Source organism: Oncorhynchus gorbuscha, linkage group LG26 (assembly GCF_021184085.1).
Source record: "Oncorhynchus gorbuscha isolate QuinsamMale2020 ecotype Even-year linkage group LG26, OgorEven_v1.0, whole genome shotgun sequence".
Lineage (NCBI taxonomy): Eukaryota > Metazoa > Chordata > Actinopteri > Salmoniformes > Salmonidae > Oncorhynchus > Oncorhynchus gorbuscha.
This window is the reverse complement of record NC_060198.1, coordinates 12,079,533-12,095,008: the sequence shown is the minus strand read 5'-3', so window position 1 is coordinate 12,095,008 and position 15,476 is coordinate 12,079,533. Positions and strand designations below refer to the sequence as shown.

The 15,476-nt window shown below is 47.8% G+C and overlaps 1 protein-coding gene across 1 annotated transcript in view; it reads left to right on the top strand.

The window, feature by feature from the left end:
- Positions 1-15,476, top strand: part of LOC124015084 (regulatory-associated protein of mTOR-like) — a 201,669-nt gene that overhangs the window by 119,953 nt on the left and 66,240 nt on the right. Inside the window, 4 exon segments of the mRNA XM_046330023.1 lie at positions 261-361; positions 2,394-2,538; positions 6,553-6,628; positions 11,440-11,541. Of these exon segments, the coding sequence (XP_046185979.1) occupies positions 261-361; positions 2,394-2,538; positions 6,553-6,628; positions 11,440-11,541 (424 nt within the window).

Below are 15,476 nucleotides of genomic sequence, written 5' to 3'. Positions count from 1 at the left end.
CCACCGTCAACAAAACACCAAATTATTTTTCTCACGGAAGAATCGTGTTGCATCCATATATATATAGAACACTGCTTTATATCCATAGTCACATTCCTCCAACAGAGTTCCAGACACTTGTGGAATCTATGCCAAGGTGCATTGAAGCTGTTCTGACTCGTGGTGCCTCCCCCCAATTAAGACACTTTATGTTGGTGTTTCCTTTATTTTGGCAGTTACCTCTATCTTAATGTTACTGACTAACCTATGGTGTTGTGTAGGATACCTGGGAGATTGAATGACAGACGCACCCCTCTGGGAGAGCTCAACTGGATCTTCACTGCTATCACTGACACTATCGCCTGGAACGTGCTGCCCAGAGGTACACACACACACACACACACACATGAGCTTGGGAGAGTATATGCAAGCACACACACTCATACCCCTGTGTCTACCTAGGTTGCCCCCCAGACAAGTAGAAAGTATCTCTCACTCACTCACACATGTGAGTCGTGATGTGAGAGGAGAACAGTGGTGATGGGCTGATAAGCCCCAGAAGCCATACGGCACTGCAATTCATTAATCAGCCTACATCACAGAGAATCTCCTTCATGAAGGCACGGCACACCTAATCCACCACACACACACACCTCACCACACAAAACTCTCTCACACGGACATACTCACACAGTCTGTCACACACAAAAGCACGCGAACACGCACTCGAATCACACCGCAATCAAAACACTTATACACAGACAGACAGACTCACTCTCTCTCTCACACACACCCACACACACACCAATTATTATCATTAGTTGGGGATTAACACTGGAGCAACCTGGCCCCATTAAACTAAATGAGATAATGCATGAATTAATAATAAGAGTTGAAAATGTCACTACCGCCCCCTGCCTTGATCTATCTGGCGCTGCTACGGCACTCTGCGTGTCTGTCCACATTCAATACACACACACACACAATCCTACAGTACATTCGGAAAGGATTGATCCATTGACTTTTCCACATTTTGTTATGTTACAGCCTTATTCTAAAATGGATCAAATCATTGATGATAAAACAATCTACACACAATACCCCATAATGACCAAACAGAAACAGGTTTTTAAAAATGGTTGCAGATTTATAAAAAGTAAACAAATAGATACCCTATTTACATAAGTATTCAGACCCTTTGCTTCTGCGTCTCGAAATTGAGCTCAGGTGCATCCTGTTTCCATTGGTCATCCTTGATGTTTCTACAACTTGATTGGAGTCCACCTGTAGTAAATTCAATTGATTTGACATGATTTGGAGAGGCACACACCTGTCTATATAAGGTCCCACAGATGCTAGTGCATGTCAGAGCAAAAACCGAGCTATGAGGTTGAAGGAATTGTCTGTACAACTCCGAGACAGGATTGTGTCGATGCACAGATCTGGGGAAGGGTACCAAAAAATGTCTGCAGGGCTGAAGTTCCCCAAGAACCCAGTGGCCTCCATTCTTAAATTGAAGAAGTTTGGAACCACCAAGACTCTTTCTAGAGCTGGCCGACCCGGGCAATCGGGGTAGAATGGCCTATGTCAAGGAGGTGACCAAGAACTCGATGGTCACTCTGACAGAGCTCCAGAGTTCCTCTGTGGAGATGGGAGAACCTTCCAGAAAGACAACGGTGGTGATGGGCTGATAAGCCACAGAAGCCATACGGCACTGCAATTCATTAATCAGCCTCTGCAGCACTCCACCAATCAGGTCTTTATGCTAGAGTGGCCAGACGGAAGCCACTCCTCAGTAAAAGGCATCTAAAGGACTCTGACCATGAGAACCCAGATTGAACTCTTTGGCCTGAATGCCAAGCGTCACTTCTGGAGGAAACCTGACACCATCCATACGGGGAAGCATGGTGGGTGCAGCATCATGCTGTGGGGATGTTGTTGAGCGGCAGGGACTGGGAGACTAGTTCAGGATCGAGGGAAAGATGAACGGAGCAAAGTACAGCGAGATCCTTGATGGAAACAGTCTCCAGAGGGCTCAGGACCTCAGACTGGGGCAAAGGGTCACCTTCCAACAAGGCAATGACCCTAAGCACACAGCCAAGTCAATGCAGGAATGGCTTTGGAAACAAGTCTCTGAATGTCCTTGTGTCCCAGCCAGAGTCTGGACTTGAACCCGACCGAACATCTCTGGAGAGACCTGAAAATAGCTGTGCAGCAACCTGACAGAGCTTGAGAGGATCTGCAGAGAAGAATCGAAGACTTGAGACTGTAATCACTGGCAAAAATGATTCAACAAAGTACTGAGTAAAGGGTCTGAATACTTATGTAAATGTGATATTTAAGTGTTTTTTTTATTTGTGCAAAATTTGAAAATCTTCTCTTCTCTTACTCATCCTTTTTCTCTCTCTCTCTAGATCTGTTCCAGAAGCTCTTTCGTCAGGACCTGTTGGTGGCCAGTTTATTCCGCAACTTCTTGTTGGCCGAGAGGATAATGAGGTCATACAACTGCACCCCTGTCAGCAGTCCGCGCCTGCCGCCTACGTACATGCACGCCATGTGGTAAGACGCGCTGGCGCACACACACACACGTTCTCTCTTTGGCCTTTTTCGATGAAATCTTATCTGTCTGTCCATTCATTAGATGCATGTTGAAAACTGTCTGCAAAATCCTTTTGTGTTTTTCCACCATCGGTCGCGAAAAGCATTAGTTGGGGGGAGTGTTGTTGCTGAAAGCCTCTTGAGTGAGCGATCGCCTGTTTTCATCTCTTATTGCCTCCGTTTTCTCTTCTTGAGAAGACATTAAATAGCACGGAATAATTTTTCCTTTGTGTTACTACACCCCATCACAGCTCTAAAGAGATGCTTGAGCCAGCAAGAAAGGAAGCACAGAAAGAGAATGTGGAGGGAGGGTAAGGAAGAAGTCAAAGGAGAACAAGGGGTGGCAAGAAAAAGTGGAGGAGAGACTGATAGGAAGTAGTGAAGAAACAGTGGAGAAGAGAGACTGATAGGAAGTGTTGAGGTAGCTAGATAGCAGTGAAGGAAGGAAGAAACAGTGGAGGAGAGAGACTGATAGGAAGTGTTGAGGTAGCTAGATAGCAGTGAAGTAACAGTGGAGAAGAGAGACTGATAGGAAGTGTTGAGGTAGCTAGATAGCAGTGAAGGAAGGAAGAAACAGTGGAGGAGAGAGACCGATAGGAAGTGTTGAGGTAGCTAGATAGCAGTGAAGAAACAGTGGAGAAGAGAGACTGATAGGAAGTGTTGAGGTAGCTAGATAGCAGTGAAGGAAGGAAGAAACAGTGGAGGAGAGAGACTGATAGGAAGTGTTGAGGTAGCTAGGTGGCAGTAAAGGAGAGAGACTGATAGGAAGTGTTGAGGTAGCTAGATAGCAGTGAAGAAACAGTGGAGAAGAGAGACTGATAGGAAGTGTTGAGGTAGCTAGATAGCAGTGAAGGAAGGAAGAAACAGTGGAGGAGAGAGACTGATAGGAAGTGTTGAGGTAGCTAGGTGGCAGTAAAGGAGAGAGACTGATAGGAAGTGTTGAGGTAGCTAGGTGGCAGTAAAGGAGAGAGACTGATAGGAAGTGTTGAGGTAGCTAGGTGGCAGTAAAGGAGAGAGACTGATAGGAAGTGTTGAGGTAGCTAGATGGCAGTGAAGGATGGAAGCTAGATGGCAGTGAAGGAGGAAGAAACAGAACAGTGGAGGAGAGACTGATAGGAAGTGTTGAGGTAGCTAGGTGGCAGTAAAGGAGAGAGACTGATAGGAAGTGTTGAGGTAGCTAGATGGCAGTGAAGGATGGAAGAAACAGTGGAGGAGAGACTGATAGGAAGTGTTGAGGTAGCTAGATGGCAGTGAAGGATGGAAGAAACAGTGGAGGAGAGAGACTGATAGGAAGTGTTGAGGTAGCTAGGTGGCAGTAAAGGAGAGAGACTGATAGGAAGTGTTGAGGTAGCTAGATGGCAGTGAAGGAAGGAAGAAACAGTGGAGGAGAGAGACTGATAGGAAGTGTTGAGGTAGCTAGGTGGCAGTAAAGGAGAGAGACTGATAGGAAGTGTTGAGGTAGCTAGGTGGCAGTAAAGGAGAGAGACTGATAGGAAGTGTTGAGGTAGCTAGATGGCAGTGAAGGATGGAAGAAACAGTGGAGGAGAGACTGATAGGAAGTGTTGAGGTAGCTAGATAGCAGTGAAGGAAGGAAGAAACAGTGGAGGAGAGAGACTGATAGGAAGTGTTGAGGTAGCTAGGTGGCAGTAAAGGAGAGAGACTGATAGGAAGTGTTGAGGTAGCTAGGTGGCAGTAAAGGAGAGAGACTGATAGGAAGTGTTGAGGTAGCTAGATGGCAGTGAAGGATGGAAGAAACAGTGGAGGAGAGAGACTGATAGGAAGTGTGTAGGGGACAGAGTAAGAGACACAGAAAAGCAGACAAACACAGTGTGGAGGTGGTTAGAAATAGTGAGGGTTTGGGGAAATGTGTTGATTGATGATCGTGTCCATACATAACCAGCAAGTGTTATTAAAAATGCTCTTGTTGTGTCTTTGTTAGTGGGCCATTATTAGGATTTAAATTGGCTGGGGACAGGTGTGTGTGTGGTGGGGGTGTATGGCCTCTACGGCTGCACCCAGCTCTGCCGCAGGTAGAAGCTATAGCAGTGTCAGCAACTAGGACACAAATACCCTCATACACACTTTCTTAAAAGGACCCAAGGTCCCCAACTGTCATTCTGATTTCCATGTAAAATAGCCTTTTGAGTGACTAAAATATCACCTATAATATTTGCTTTGGATAGAAATGCTGAAAACGTGCGAAAAAAAAGTACTTTTAATCTCATGGCTAACTACCAGGAAGTTTAAAAAGACAAGACTTGGTGGGCGTGGAGTTTATTATTCATGAGCTCGACCTTGACTGACAGCTCTTTGACACGCCTATGTCTTGCAACTTGGATGCAGTGAGCAGTGTTGCAGTAAAATCATCTCAAGCTAATTTCGTGATACACAAAGCAACTCAAACGACATTGAAATTGCATCAATGATGTCAATTGTTTTACACGTCTCTTATTTGGCGTTGCTCTTGTGATGCGGTTCGCAGCAGCAAAGACAGATGTTTTGTACGACGGCTCGGAGATTCTTAACCGCTAAGCTACCTGCGGCCGTCACACACCCCTCACCCCATAACAAATCGCAATCGCGTTTCATGTCACTTTTCACTTACTTCCCAAACTGATACTAACAGCAAGAGAGATGGGTTTTTTTTGTCACCGAACGAATGTTTGTCTGCTCGACTCGACTGATTCCAGATGTTTCATATATTTGATATATTCATGCACTGGGATTACAGATATGTATACCTGATCTGAATATTGAATGCACACTGTTATGTGAATGATATGATGATTTGTATTCTACATAGATTATGACTAGCATCTAGGATCCTTTGACTAGGGAAATATCTTTCTCCGTAGAGAATTGTATTGGTCATTTATCTTGGATTCCTCTGTTACCTGGATGGAATAGGCAAAGACAGTGTTCTTAGTTGCGTTCAATGACTGGAACAAATCTGTAACATTGAGTATTGTTGCAACTAAATGCTAAATTCCTGCACGCACTTTCTTTTTTTCTTTTTTTTTTTCCTTCTTCTTTTTTTAACCCCCTTTTTCTCCCCAATTTCGTGGTATCCAATTGTTAGTAGCTACTATCTTGTCTCATCGCTACAACTCCCGTACGGGCTCGGGAGAGACGAAGGTCGAGAGCCATGCATCCTCCGATACACAACCCAACCAAGCCGAACTGCTTCTTAACACAGCTCGTCTCCAACCCGGAAGCCAGCCGCACCAATGTGTCGGAGGAAACACCGTGCACCTGGCTACCTAACCCGGACGAAGCTAGGCCAATTGTGCGTCGCCCCACGGACCTCCCGGTCGCGGCCGGATAGGGGAAGAGGGGGGTTGGCGAATAGGGGAAAGGGGATTTGGCGGATAGGGGAAGAGGGGGGGTTGGCGAATAGGGGAAGAGGGTGGTTGGCTGATAGGTGAAGGGGGGGGTTGGCGGATAGGGGATAGGGGGTTGGCGGAAGAAGAAGGGGGTTGGCGGATAGGGGATAGGTGAAGAGGGGGGGGTTGGCGGATAGGGGAAGAGGGGGGGGGGCGGATAGGGGAAGAGGGGGTTGGCGGATAGGGGAAGAGGGGGGATGGCGGATAGTGGAAGAGGGGGATGGCGGATAGGGGAAGAGGGGGATGGCGGATAGGGGAAGATAGGGGAAGAGGGGGATGGCGGATAGGGGAAGAGGGGGATGGCGGATAGGGGAAGGAGGGGAAGAGGGGGTTGGCGGATAGGGGGGGGGGTTGGCGGATAGGGGAAGAGGGGGGTTGGCGGATAGGGGAAGATGGGGGTTGGTGAGAGTGCAGCAGTAAAGGGGGTTTGATGTGTGTTATGTAACAGTATGAATTAAACATGATGACCAGGGAGAACACTTTGGAATGGATCAAATCCTCAATGCTTTCCTCTCTAGGACAGTCTGTGTGTGTGTGTTGGACATTCGGGTTGTTGATGCCTAATGTGTGTGTGTGCATCGCTCCTCTACAGGCAGGCATGGGACCTGGCTGTGGACATCTGTCTCTCTCAGCTGCCCACCATCATTGAGGAGGGCACCGCCTTCAGGGTGAGTGTGTGTGTGTGTGGTTTTCCATTTATCAGTGCGGGTTCCTCGGTAACTTTGAGACCTAGTCATGTGTTTGTCTATGTCAGGGGTCTCAAACTCATTTTGCCTGGTGTCCAAATTCTGTCTCCGCCAAGGTCCCGCGGGGCCACACTGAAAAAGTATATTTCCCCCTTCATTTGAATAGCTCTCAGGCGTTAAGATAAATTGCCCTGTATGCTGTCGATACAATTTCTGTGTTTGACACCTCACTGATAAATAACCCCACTCGCTGACGGATGGCTGTCGGTCACTTCAGGTTGACAACACACTTTCAAGTTCTTTCACTTTCATTTTTATTTACCCGGGTAAGTTTGGCACTTCTGTGAGTTAAAATATATCCACAAACACTCTCCCCGGCCCTGTCAGTGTATCACCCTATTACCCGTCTGAGCCAGTGGATGCAGGGGTGAAATGTCAGGCCTAATATCATCACATCACTCCATCCTGGTAAACCCATCTGGGGCTACTTGTCCAGTCACTGCAACTCCATCATTCATTATAAGATATTTACAACACGAGAGCCTGAAAGTTCCCCACTGTGGTAGTTGGCGCATCATCTTTTGGGGTCAGTTTGGGTGGTATGAATTGTACACTACAGTACGTGCTGCCCTGCCGTGTACCGCCTTCCTCTGTGCTTTTCTACAGAAATATCGAATCAAATACAAGTGTGTTATATACCCAGAGATTGAACTTGAGATGGTCATAAAATATGTGTTGTTGCAGCTCCCTGCAGAAATAGAATAGTCGGTCTGTCCAGACGAGCTACAAAAATTTAGCAAACCTTTATGGTGTAATATTGAATTCCCAATCTCTCTGGGGGGGGGGGACCCTGGGCCAGGCAGGGGTAGAAACGCTGATTGTGAAAACATCCGATTATTACCAGGGGTTGTGTCAGGGCTCCTTACGCCGTCTACCGCCATCTTCTGAATTCTCCCATCTCTCTTTTCCTCCCTCTATCTATGCCGTCTTTACTTGAACTCCCTCTGTCTGTTTCCCACCCTCCCTCTGTCTGTTTCCCACCCTCCCTCTGTCTGTTTCCCACTCTCCCCCTGTCTGTTTCCCACTCTCCCTCTGTCTGTTTCCCACTCTCCCTCTGTCTGTTTCCCACCCTCCCCCTGTCTGTTTCCCACCCTCCCCCTGTCTGTTTCCCACCCTCCCCTGTCTGTTTCCCACTCTCCCCCTGTCTGTTTCCCACTCTCCCTCTGTCTGTTTCCCACTCTCCCTCTGTCTGTTTCCCACTCTCCCCTGTCTGTTTCCCACTCTCCCCTGTCTGTTTCCCACTCTCCCCTGTCTGTTTCCCACTCTCCCTCTGTCTGTTTCCCACTCTCCCTCTGTCTGTTTCCCACTCTCCCTCTGTCTGTTTCCCACTCTCCCTCTGTCTGTTTCCCACTCTCCCTCTGTCTGTTTCCCACTCTCCTCTGTCTGTTTCCCACTCTCCCTCTGTCTGTTTCCCACTCTCCCTCTGTCTGTTTCCCACTCTCCCTCTGTCTGTTTCCCACTCTCCCCTGTCTGTTTCCCACTCTCCCCCTGTCTGTTTCCCACTCTCCCTCTGTCTGTTTCCCACTCTCCCCCTGTCTGTTTCCCACTCTCCCCCTGTCTGTTTCCCACTCTCCCCCTGTCTGTTTCCCACTCTCCCCTGTCTGTTTCCCACTCTCCCCTGTCTGTTTCCCACCCTCCCCTGTCTGTTTCCCACCCTCCCCTGTCTGTTTCCCACCCTCCCCTGTCTGTTTCCCACCCTCCCCTGTCTGTTTCCCACCCTCCCCCTGTCTGTTTCCCACTCTCCCCTGTCTGTTTCCCACTCTCCCCTGTCTGTTTCCCACTCGCCCCCTGTCTGTTTCCCACTCTCCCCCTGTCTGTTTCCCACTCTCCCCCTGTCTGTTTCCCACTCTCCCCTGTCTGTTTCCCACCCTCCCCTGTCTGTTTTCCCCCCACCCTCCCCCTGTCTGTTTCCCACCCTCCCTCTGTCTGTTTCCCACCCTCCCTCTGTCTGTTTCCCACCCTCCCTCTGTCTGTTTCCCACCCTCCCTCTGTCTGTTTCCCACCCTCCCTCTGTCTGTTTCCCACCCTCCCTCTGTCTGTTTCCCACCCTCCCTCTGTCTGTTTCCCACCCCCCCTGTCTGTTTCCCACCCCCCCCTGTCTGTTTCCCACTCTCCCCTGTCTGTTTCCCACTCTCCCCTGTCTGTTTCCCACTCTCCCTCTGTCTGTTTCCCACTCTCCCTCTGTCTGTTTCCCACTCTCCCCCTGTCTGTTTCCCACTCTCTTACCCCAGGGGTGTCAAACACATGGCAAGAAAATATAACATTTCAGTGCAGCCCTCCGGACCCCAATGAAGAACTAATGCAGCCCGCTGGCTAAATTAGTTTGACATCTGTCTTCCTCCCTCTTATTCCCTCTTTCACTTGTCTCTCTTCCTGCATATCTCCTCAAAAAACGTAGCTGTGAAATTATTTTCAGACACCGTATCAAGCGGAGAGCAATGCACTCCCATTGCACAAGTTTGTATGGAAAAAGTTGAATGAATCTCTAGAGCGCGACTCCCTCCCTCCGAGTCTGCAGTCCTATCAGTACTCCACCTGGCCTGTTGAGGTGTGCCTCTTCTCTACCACTTCTGAGAGAACATCCCTCTTCCCCCTCTCTCTCTCGCATTCTCTTCTCCCTCTTCCTTCGCCCCCGCATGCTTAATGGAACTATAATTGACCCCCCTGGGTCCTCTACAAATGTTCCCCCCTCTCTCCGTCTGCCTTTTGAGAGATAAGAGACTCGTTCGCTCTCTCTCTCTCTCGTCCTCTCTCTTCCTCTCTCTCTCTCGGAGTTCATTCAGAGAAACTCTCTGAACTCTGTTAGTTTGTATGCGTGCGTTGTTCGCTCCTCGTGTGTGTGAGCATGTAATTGTGTGAGAGCATAGCGGTGGTGCTTTGATTATTCACCAATTCATTCCCCTCTACTCTCGGCAGCGAGAGAGTCTCTGTTTGTAATGTCCTCTGCTATATTAAAGGGACGTTGATGATGAGACCTGGTCACGGTGCAGTTAATAGCGGCAGGCACATTGTCATGCCAGCACTGCTCTGTGGGGCTGCAGGGAACAGAAGGCTGGGACATAAAGAAGTGGCACGCGTTCACACACACTACTGCAGCTGGTAGGAGTCAAGGCTACAATAGAGGCGTCCTTATGTAAGGATGTTATGTAATCGACAGATCGGTATAAGAATCGGCTCCGTTCAGTTGATCGGGGGGGGGGTGTCGTTATAGAGAGGTGTGCTGCATCAGTTTCATGACTCGTGTCTCTGCATGCTGCATTGTTGACATCGACGTGCTGAGTTGCCGTGCACATGCTTATATAACTTACACACAAAACCCGAAATGAATAAACATTGTTACAAAACTCATTCAACTCATTCTACATTGAGATGTATGGTGCTGTGTGTACAGTTCATTATCGATGCATTAAGCCTAATGTGTGTGTGTGTGTGTGTGTTAGAGAATGGTGTTCTCGCTCTAACTATTAAATGGATAATGCTATTGTTGAGTTGTGTGTTTGAGAGGTCACAGCTGTGTTTGTATGAGGGTCAAGATACACTACGTGACCAAAAGTATGTGGACACTTCCTCGTCGAACATCTCATTCCAAAATCAAGGGCATTGATATGGAGTTGGTCTCCTCTTTGCTGTTAAAACAGCCTCCACTCTTCTGGGAAGCTTTCCACTAGATGTTGGAACATTGCTGTGGGAACATGCTTCCATTCAGCTACGAGAGTATTAGTTAGGTTGGGCAGGCTCGCCGTCGCAATTCATCCCAAAGGTGTTCGATGGGGTTGAAGTCAGGGCTCCGTGCAGGCCATTCAAGTTCTTCCACACCGATCTCGACAAACCATTTCTGTATGGACCTCGCTTTGTTCACAGGGGCGTTGTCATGCTGAAACAGGAAAGGGTCTTCCCCAAACTGTTGTCACAAAGTTGGAAGCACAAAATCATCTAGAATGTAATTGTATGCTGTAGCGTTAAGATTTCCCTTCACTGGAACTAAGGGGTCTAGCTCAAACCAAGAAAAACAGCCCCAGACCATTATTCCTCATCCACCAAACTTTACAGTTGGCACTATGCATTGGGGCAGGTAGCGTTCTCTAGGTATCTGCCAAAACCAGATTTTTCCATTGGAGTGTGAAGTGTGATTCATCACTCCAGAGAACACATTTCCACTGCTCCATAGTCCAATAGTGGTGAGCTTTACACCACTCCACCCGACACTTGATATTGCGCATGGTGATCTTAGGTTTGTGTGCGGCTGCTCGGCCATGGAAACCCATTTCATGAAGCTCCCTACGAACAGTTCTTGTGCTGACGTTGCTTCCAGCGGCAGTTTGGAACTCGGTAGTCAGTGTTGCAACCAAGGACAGCTTGTGTGACCTACCACTTTGCGGCTAAGCTGTTGTAGCTCCTAGACGTTTCCACTTCACAATAACAGCACTTACAGTTGATCTGGCCAGCTCTAACAGGGCAGACATTAGAAGACTTGACCTGTTAGAAAGGTGGCATCCTATGACGGTGCCACATTAAAAGTCACTGAGCTCTTCAGTAAAGCCATTCTACGCCACTGTTTGTCTATGGAGATTGCATGGCGGCGTACTCGATTTTATATACCTATCAGCAACTGGTGTGGCTGAAATCCACTCATTTGAAAGGTGGTCCACATGCTTTTGTGTGTACTGAGTGAGCTCAGTATCAATGTACTATATGTATATTCATACGATTGTGTTTGTGTTTCATCCCAATAGCACAGTCCGTTCTTTGCAGAGCAGCTGACAGCGTTCCAGGTGTGGCTGACCATGGGAGTGGAGAACAGGAACCCCCCCGAACAGCTCCCCATCGTGCTGCAGGTACACAAACATATCTACCCTCCCCAAAAAACATATTTCAGTTTCCTGAGTCTTTCCCTTTAAATCGCCATAGAAATGGCCCCTTTCAACGTTGATTGACCGGGTTTCGAGGAATAGAAAGTCACGGATCTGGAGATGAAAATAACAATGGTATCAAGTTGAATTTGATTGGTCTGGAGTGTGGAAACGCCTCCTAATCTTACCACCTCCAAATGTCGAAATACAGAAGATCTAAACCAGCAACGGTTCCAAAAAACTAACGTTCTTACTTAATCAGTAAGCTTATTCAGGTTGTGTAATTCGTAATGACATAGGCTAAAGAGAACTAGGTTTCGACAAGGGCTGTCAAATGATTCAAATAATGAATTCCAATTAATCACATTAAATTCTGTAGTTAATTGCAAATGTTACATTTGGTGCTAAATAGAGATGTTTCCATTTGAAATCAAAAGCTGTGTATTGAGTTGTAGGTGTGTCGGGACAAACGCTAAATACACTGCTCAAAAAAATGAAGGGAACACTTAAACAACACAATGTAACTCCAAGTCAATCACACTTCTGTGAAATCTAACTGTCCACTTAGGAAGCAACACTGATTGACAATAAATGTCACATGCTGTTGTGCAAATGGAATTGACAACAGGTGGAAATTATAGGCAATTAGCAAGACACCCCCAATAAAGGAGTGGTTCTGCAGGTGGTGACCACAGACCACTTCTCAGTTCCTATGCTTCCTGGCTGATGTTTTGGTGACTTTTGAATGCTGGCGGTGCTTTCACTCTAGTGGTAGCATGAGATGGAGTCTACAACCCACACAAGTGGCTCAGGTAGTGCAGCTCATCCAGGATGACACATCAATGTGAGCTGTGGCAAGAAGGTTTGCCAGCGCAGTATCCAGAGCATAGAGGCGCTACCAGGAGACCGGCCAGTACATCAGGAGACGTGGAGGAGGCCGTAGGAGGGCAACAACCCAGCAGCAGGAACGCTACCTCTCCCTTTGTGCAAGGAGGAGCACTGCCAGAGCCCTGCAAAATGACCTCCAGCAGGCCACAAATGTGCATGTGTCTGCTCAAACGGTCAAAAACAGACTCCATGATGGTGGTAGGAGGGCCCGACGTCCACAGGTGGGGGTTGTGCTTTCAGCCCAACACCGTGCAGGACGTTTGGCATTTGCCAGAGAACACCAAGATTGGCCCTGTGCTCTTCACAGATGAAAGCAGGTTCACACTGAGCATGTGACAGATGTGACAGAGCCTGGAGATGCAGGTGGAGAACGTTCTGCTGCCTGCAACATCCTCCAGCATGACCGGTTTGGCGGTGGGTCAGTCATGGTGTTGGGTGGCATTTCTTTGGGGAGCCGCACAGCCCTCCATGTGCTCGCCAGAGGTAGCCTGACTGCCATTAGGTACCGAGATCCTCAGACCCCTTGTGAGACCACATGCAGGTGCGGTTGGCCCTGGGTTCCTCCTAATGCAAGACAATGCTAGACCTCATGTAGCTGGAGTGTGTCAGCAGTTCCTGCAAGAGGAAGGCATTGATGCTATGGACTGGCCCGCCCGTTCCCCAGACCTGAATCCAATTGAGCACATCTGGGACATCATGTCTCGCTCCATCCACCAACGCCACGTTGCACCACAGACTGTCCAGGAGTTGGCGGATGCTTTAGTCCAGGTCTGGGAGGAGATCCCTCAGGAGACCATCCGCCACCTCATCAGGAGCATGCCCAGGCGTTGTGGGGAGGTCATACAGGCACGTGGAGGCCACGCACACTACTGAGCCTCATTTTGACTTGTTTTAAGGACATTACATCAAAGTTGGATCAGCCTGTAGTGGTTTTCCACTTTCATTTTGCGTGTGACTCCAAATCCAGACCTCCATGGGTTGATAAATTTGATTTCCATTGATCATTTTTGTGTGATTTTGTTGTCAGCACATTCAACCATGTAAAGAAAAAAGTATTTAAAAATAATATTTAATTCATTCAGATCTAGGATGTGTTATTTTAGTGTTCCCTTTATTTTTTTGAGCAGTGTATATATTTATATAATAAATGTAAAAAAAACAAAGCCTCTTGAGTAAATCTGAGCTGACAAAACATTTTACTAGACTCTTCTGGAGCCTATTTCACGTTGTAATCAAAATTCTAATGGCCGCATTTCAGCCTGTCCTGTTGTGAGGCACAGCCGGGAACTCGTTCTGTACGATGGTGAGTGGTGGGGTTGATAATCCAGGAGGATTCTCCATCATCGTTTAAATCTCAGTTTGGGAACAATATGTCTTCCCCTGTAATTACCCTATTTTGTATTTTTAAATCGTGGCCACTGCAGAAATATACAATTATAATAACATTCCAAATGTTTAAAGTGGCATGGCGGAGTTGCCCTTAAAATGTCAAGCGGTTGCTGTGCTGTCTGTCGGTAAGCCTGGCTCAGTTAAATCATGGCCTGCTCTCTATCTCCACAAATAATGCATTTAACTGCCTTGCCAGCTCCTTGCGCTCCCTCCCTTTCGCTCTCTCTCTCTCGCTCTCTCGCTCTCTCGCTCTCTCTCTCGCTCTCTCTAGTTCTCTCTCTCTCTAGTTCTCTCTCTCTCTCTCTCTCTCTCTAGTTCTCTCTCTCTCTAGTTCTCTCTCTCTCTCTCTCTCTCAGTTCTCGCTACTCTTTCTCTCCTTCCGTCACCCTCTCCCTAACGCACTTTATGTCAGCCAATATTTTCTTTAAAGTGGCACTTCACCGCAGCAGTAGCCCCATGTGTTGTTGTGTTGGCCTAGCCCCTGTGCTGTACGGCTCCCGTGCTGTACTCGGCGTGATCGTTTCCCCCTGACTCAGCAGAGCTGAGAGCTGCAGCCTTCCCTCACACGTCCGCTGGGGAAAGAAAGGCAAATTAAAAACCAGGAGACGGTCTGGGAGAACCATCGGGGAGGGATAGTGTGGAGGGGTTTTCTTTTTTGATGGGTGGGAGCGGAGGCGCGTGTGATTTGTGTGTGTTAGTGGGTGTGCGCATGTAGAGCATTGTACACACCCACACACGCACACACACACACACACCGTAGAACGGACAATCTTGCGTGATCTGTAATATATAAAGGGCTGACATTGCGTTCTCAGATGCAGCGTGTGATTGTGTATAATCTTATTGATAAGGAGCTTTGGGAAAATAAGTCAAAGCGAGGAGGGGTCAGACAGAGAATGCCTCTTGATGTCGTCATAGTAACGGACTTCCCCCTTCTAGACTTCCCATTGAAACAAAAGGATTGGGAAAGATGATGTTGTCATTGAGTTGTGATGTCCTATGACTGCCAGCTCAGAAGGGTTGGAGTTCTAGGAGGGACACTCTCACAAAGCCCATTCAATCATTAATGACAGTATAATGAATCAGTGGGTGGCTGCAGATTGAACATCTGTACGTACCTGTTGATTCACTCCCTGGTGACTTGTAACACGTGTTACTGATGATCACCCACATGCTTTGACAGGACAGTGAAGGAGCATATTACTCTGTCATTTGAGCTGGTCTTGGTCTGTTAACTTTAGGTGCGTGTGCGTGTGCGTGTGCGTGTGCGTGTGTGTGTGTGTGTGTGTGTACGCGCGCCCACTTAATGATGCTGATTAGTCAATGTCACTTGTCTCAGCAGTTGGGACAAGATTGATGGGTGACTTTGCTATTCTGTGTGTGTCATTAGTGGCTGTTTATATAATACCATCATTCAGAAGTATTTTCATCCCTCCGATTCAAACCGCTCTTAAGTCGCTGAATATTCCTCCTCTTGTATAACACAGACAGACCACAAATTCCCAGGCTCTCCTTTCCCAGGCGTTTCCCTGGAGGGTTGAGGGGTAGCCCTGGCACGGTCCAACCCCGGTCCCCTCCTGTGTTCGCTCACGGTCGTTGGGTTGTGGTCACACTGCTCTAATAATACACAAAACCATGATAGA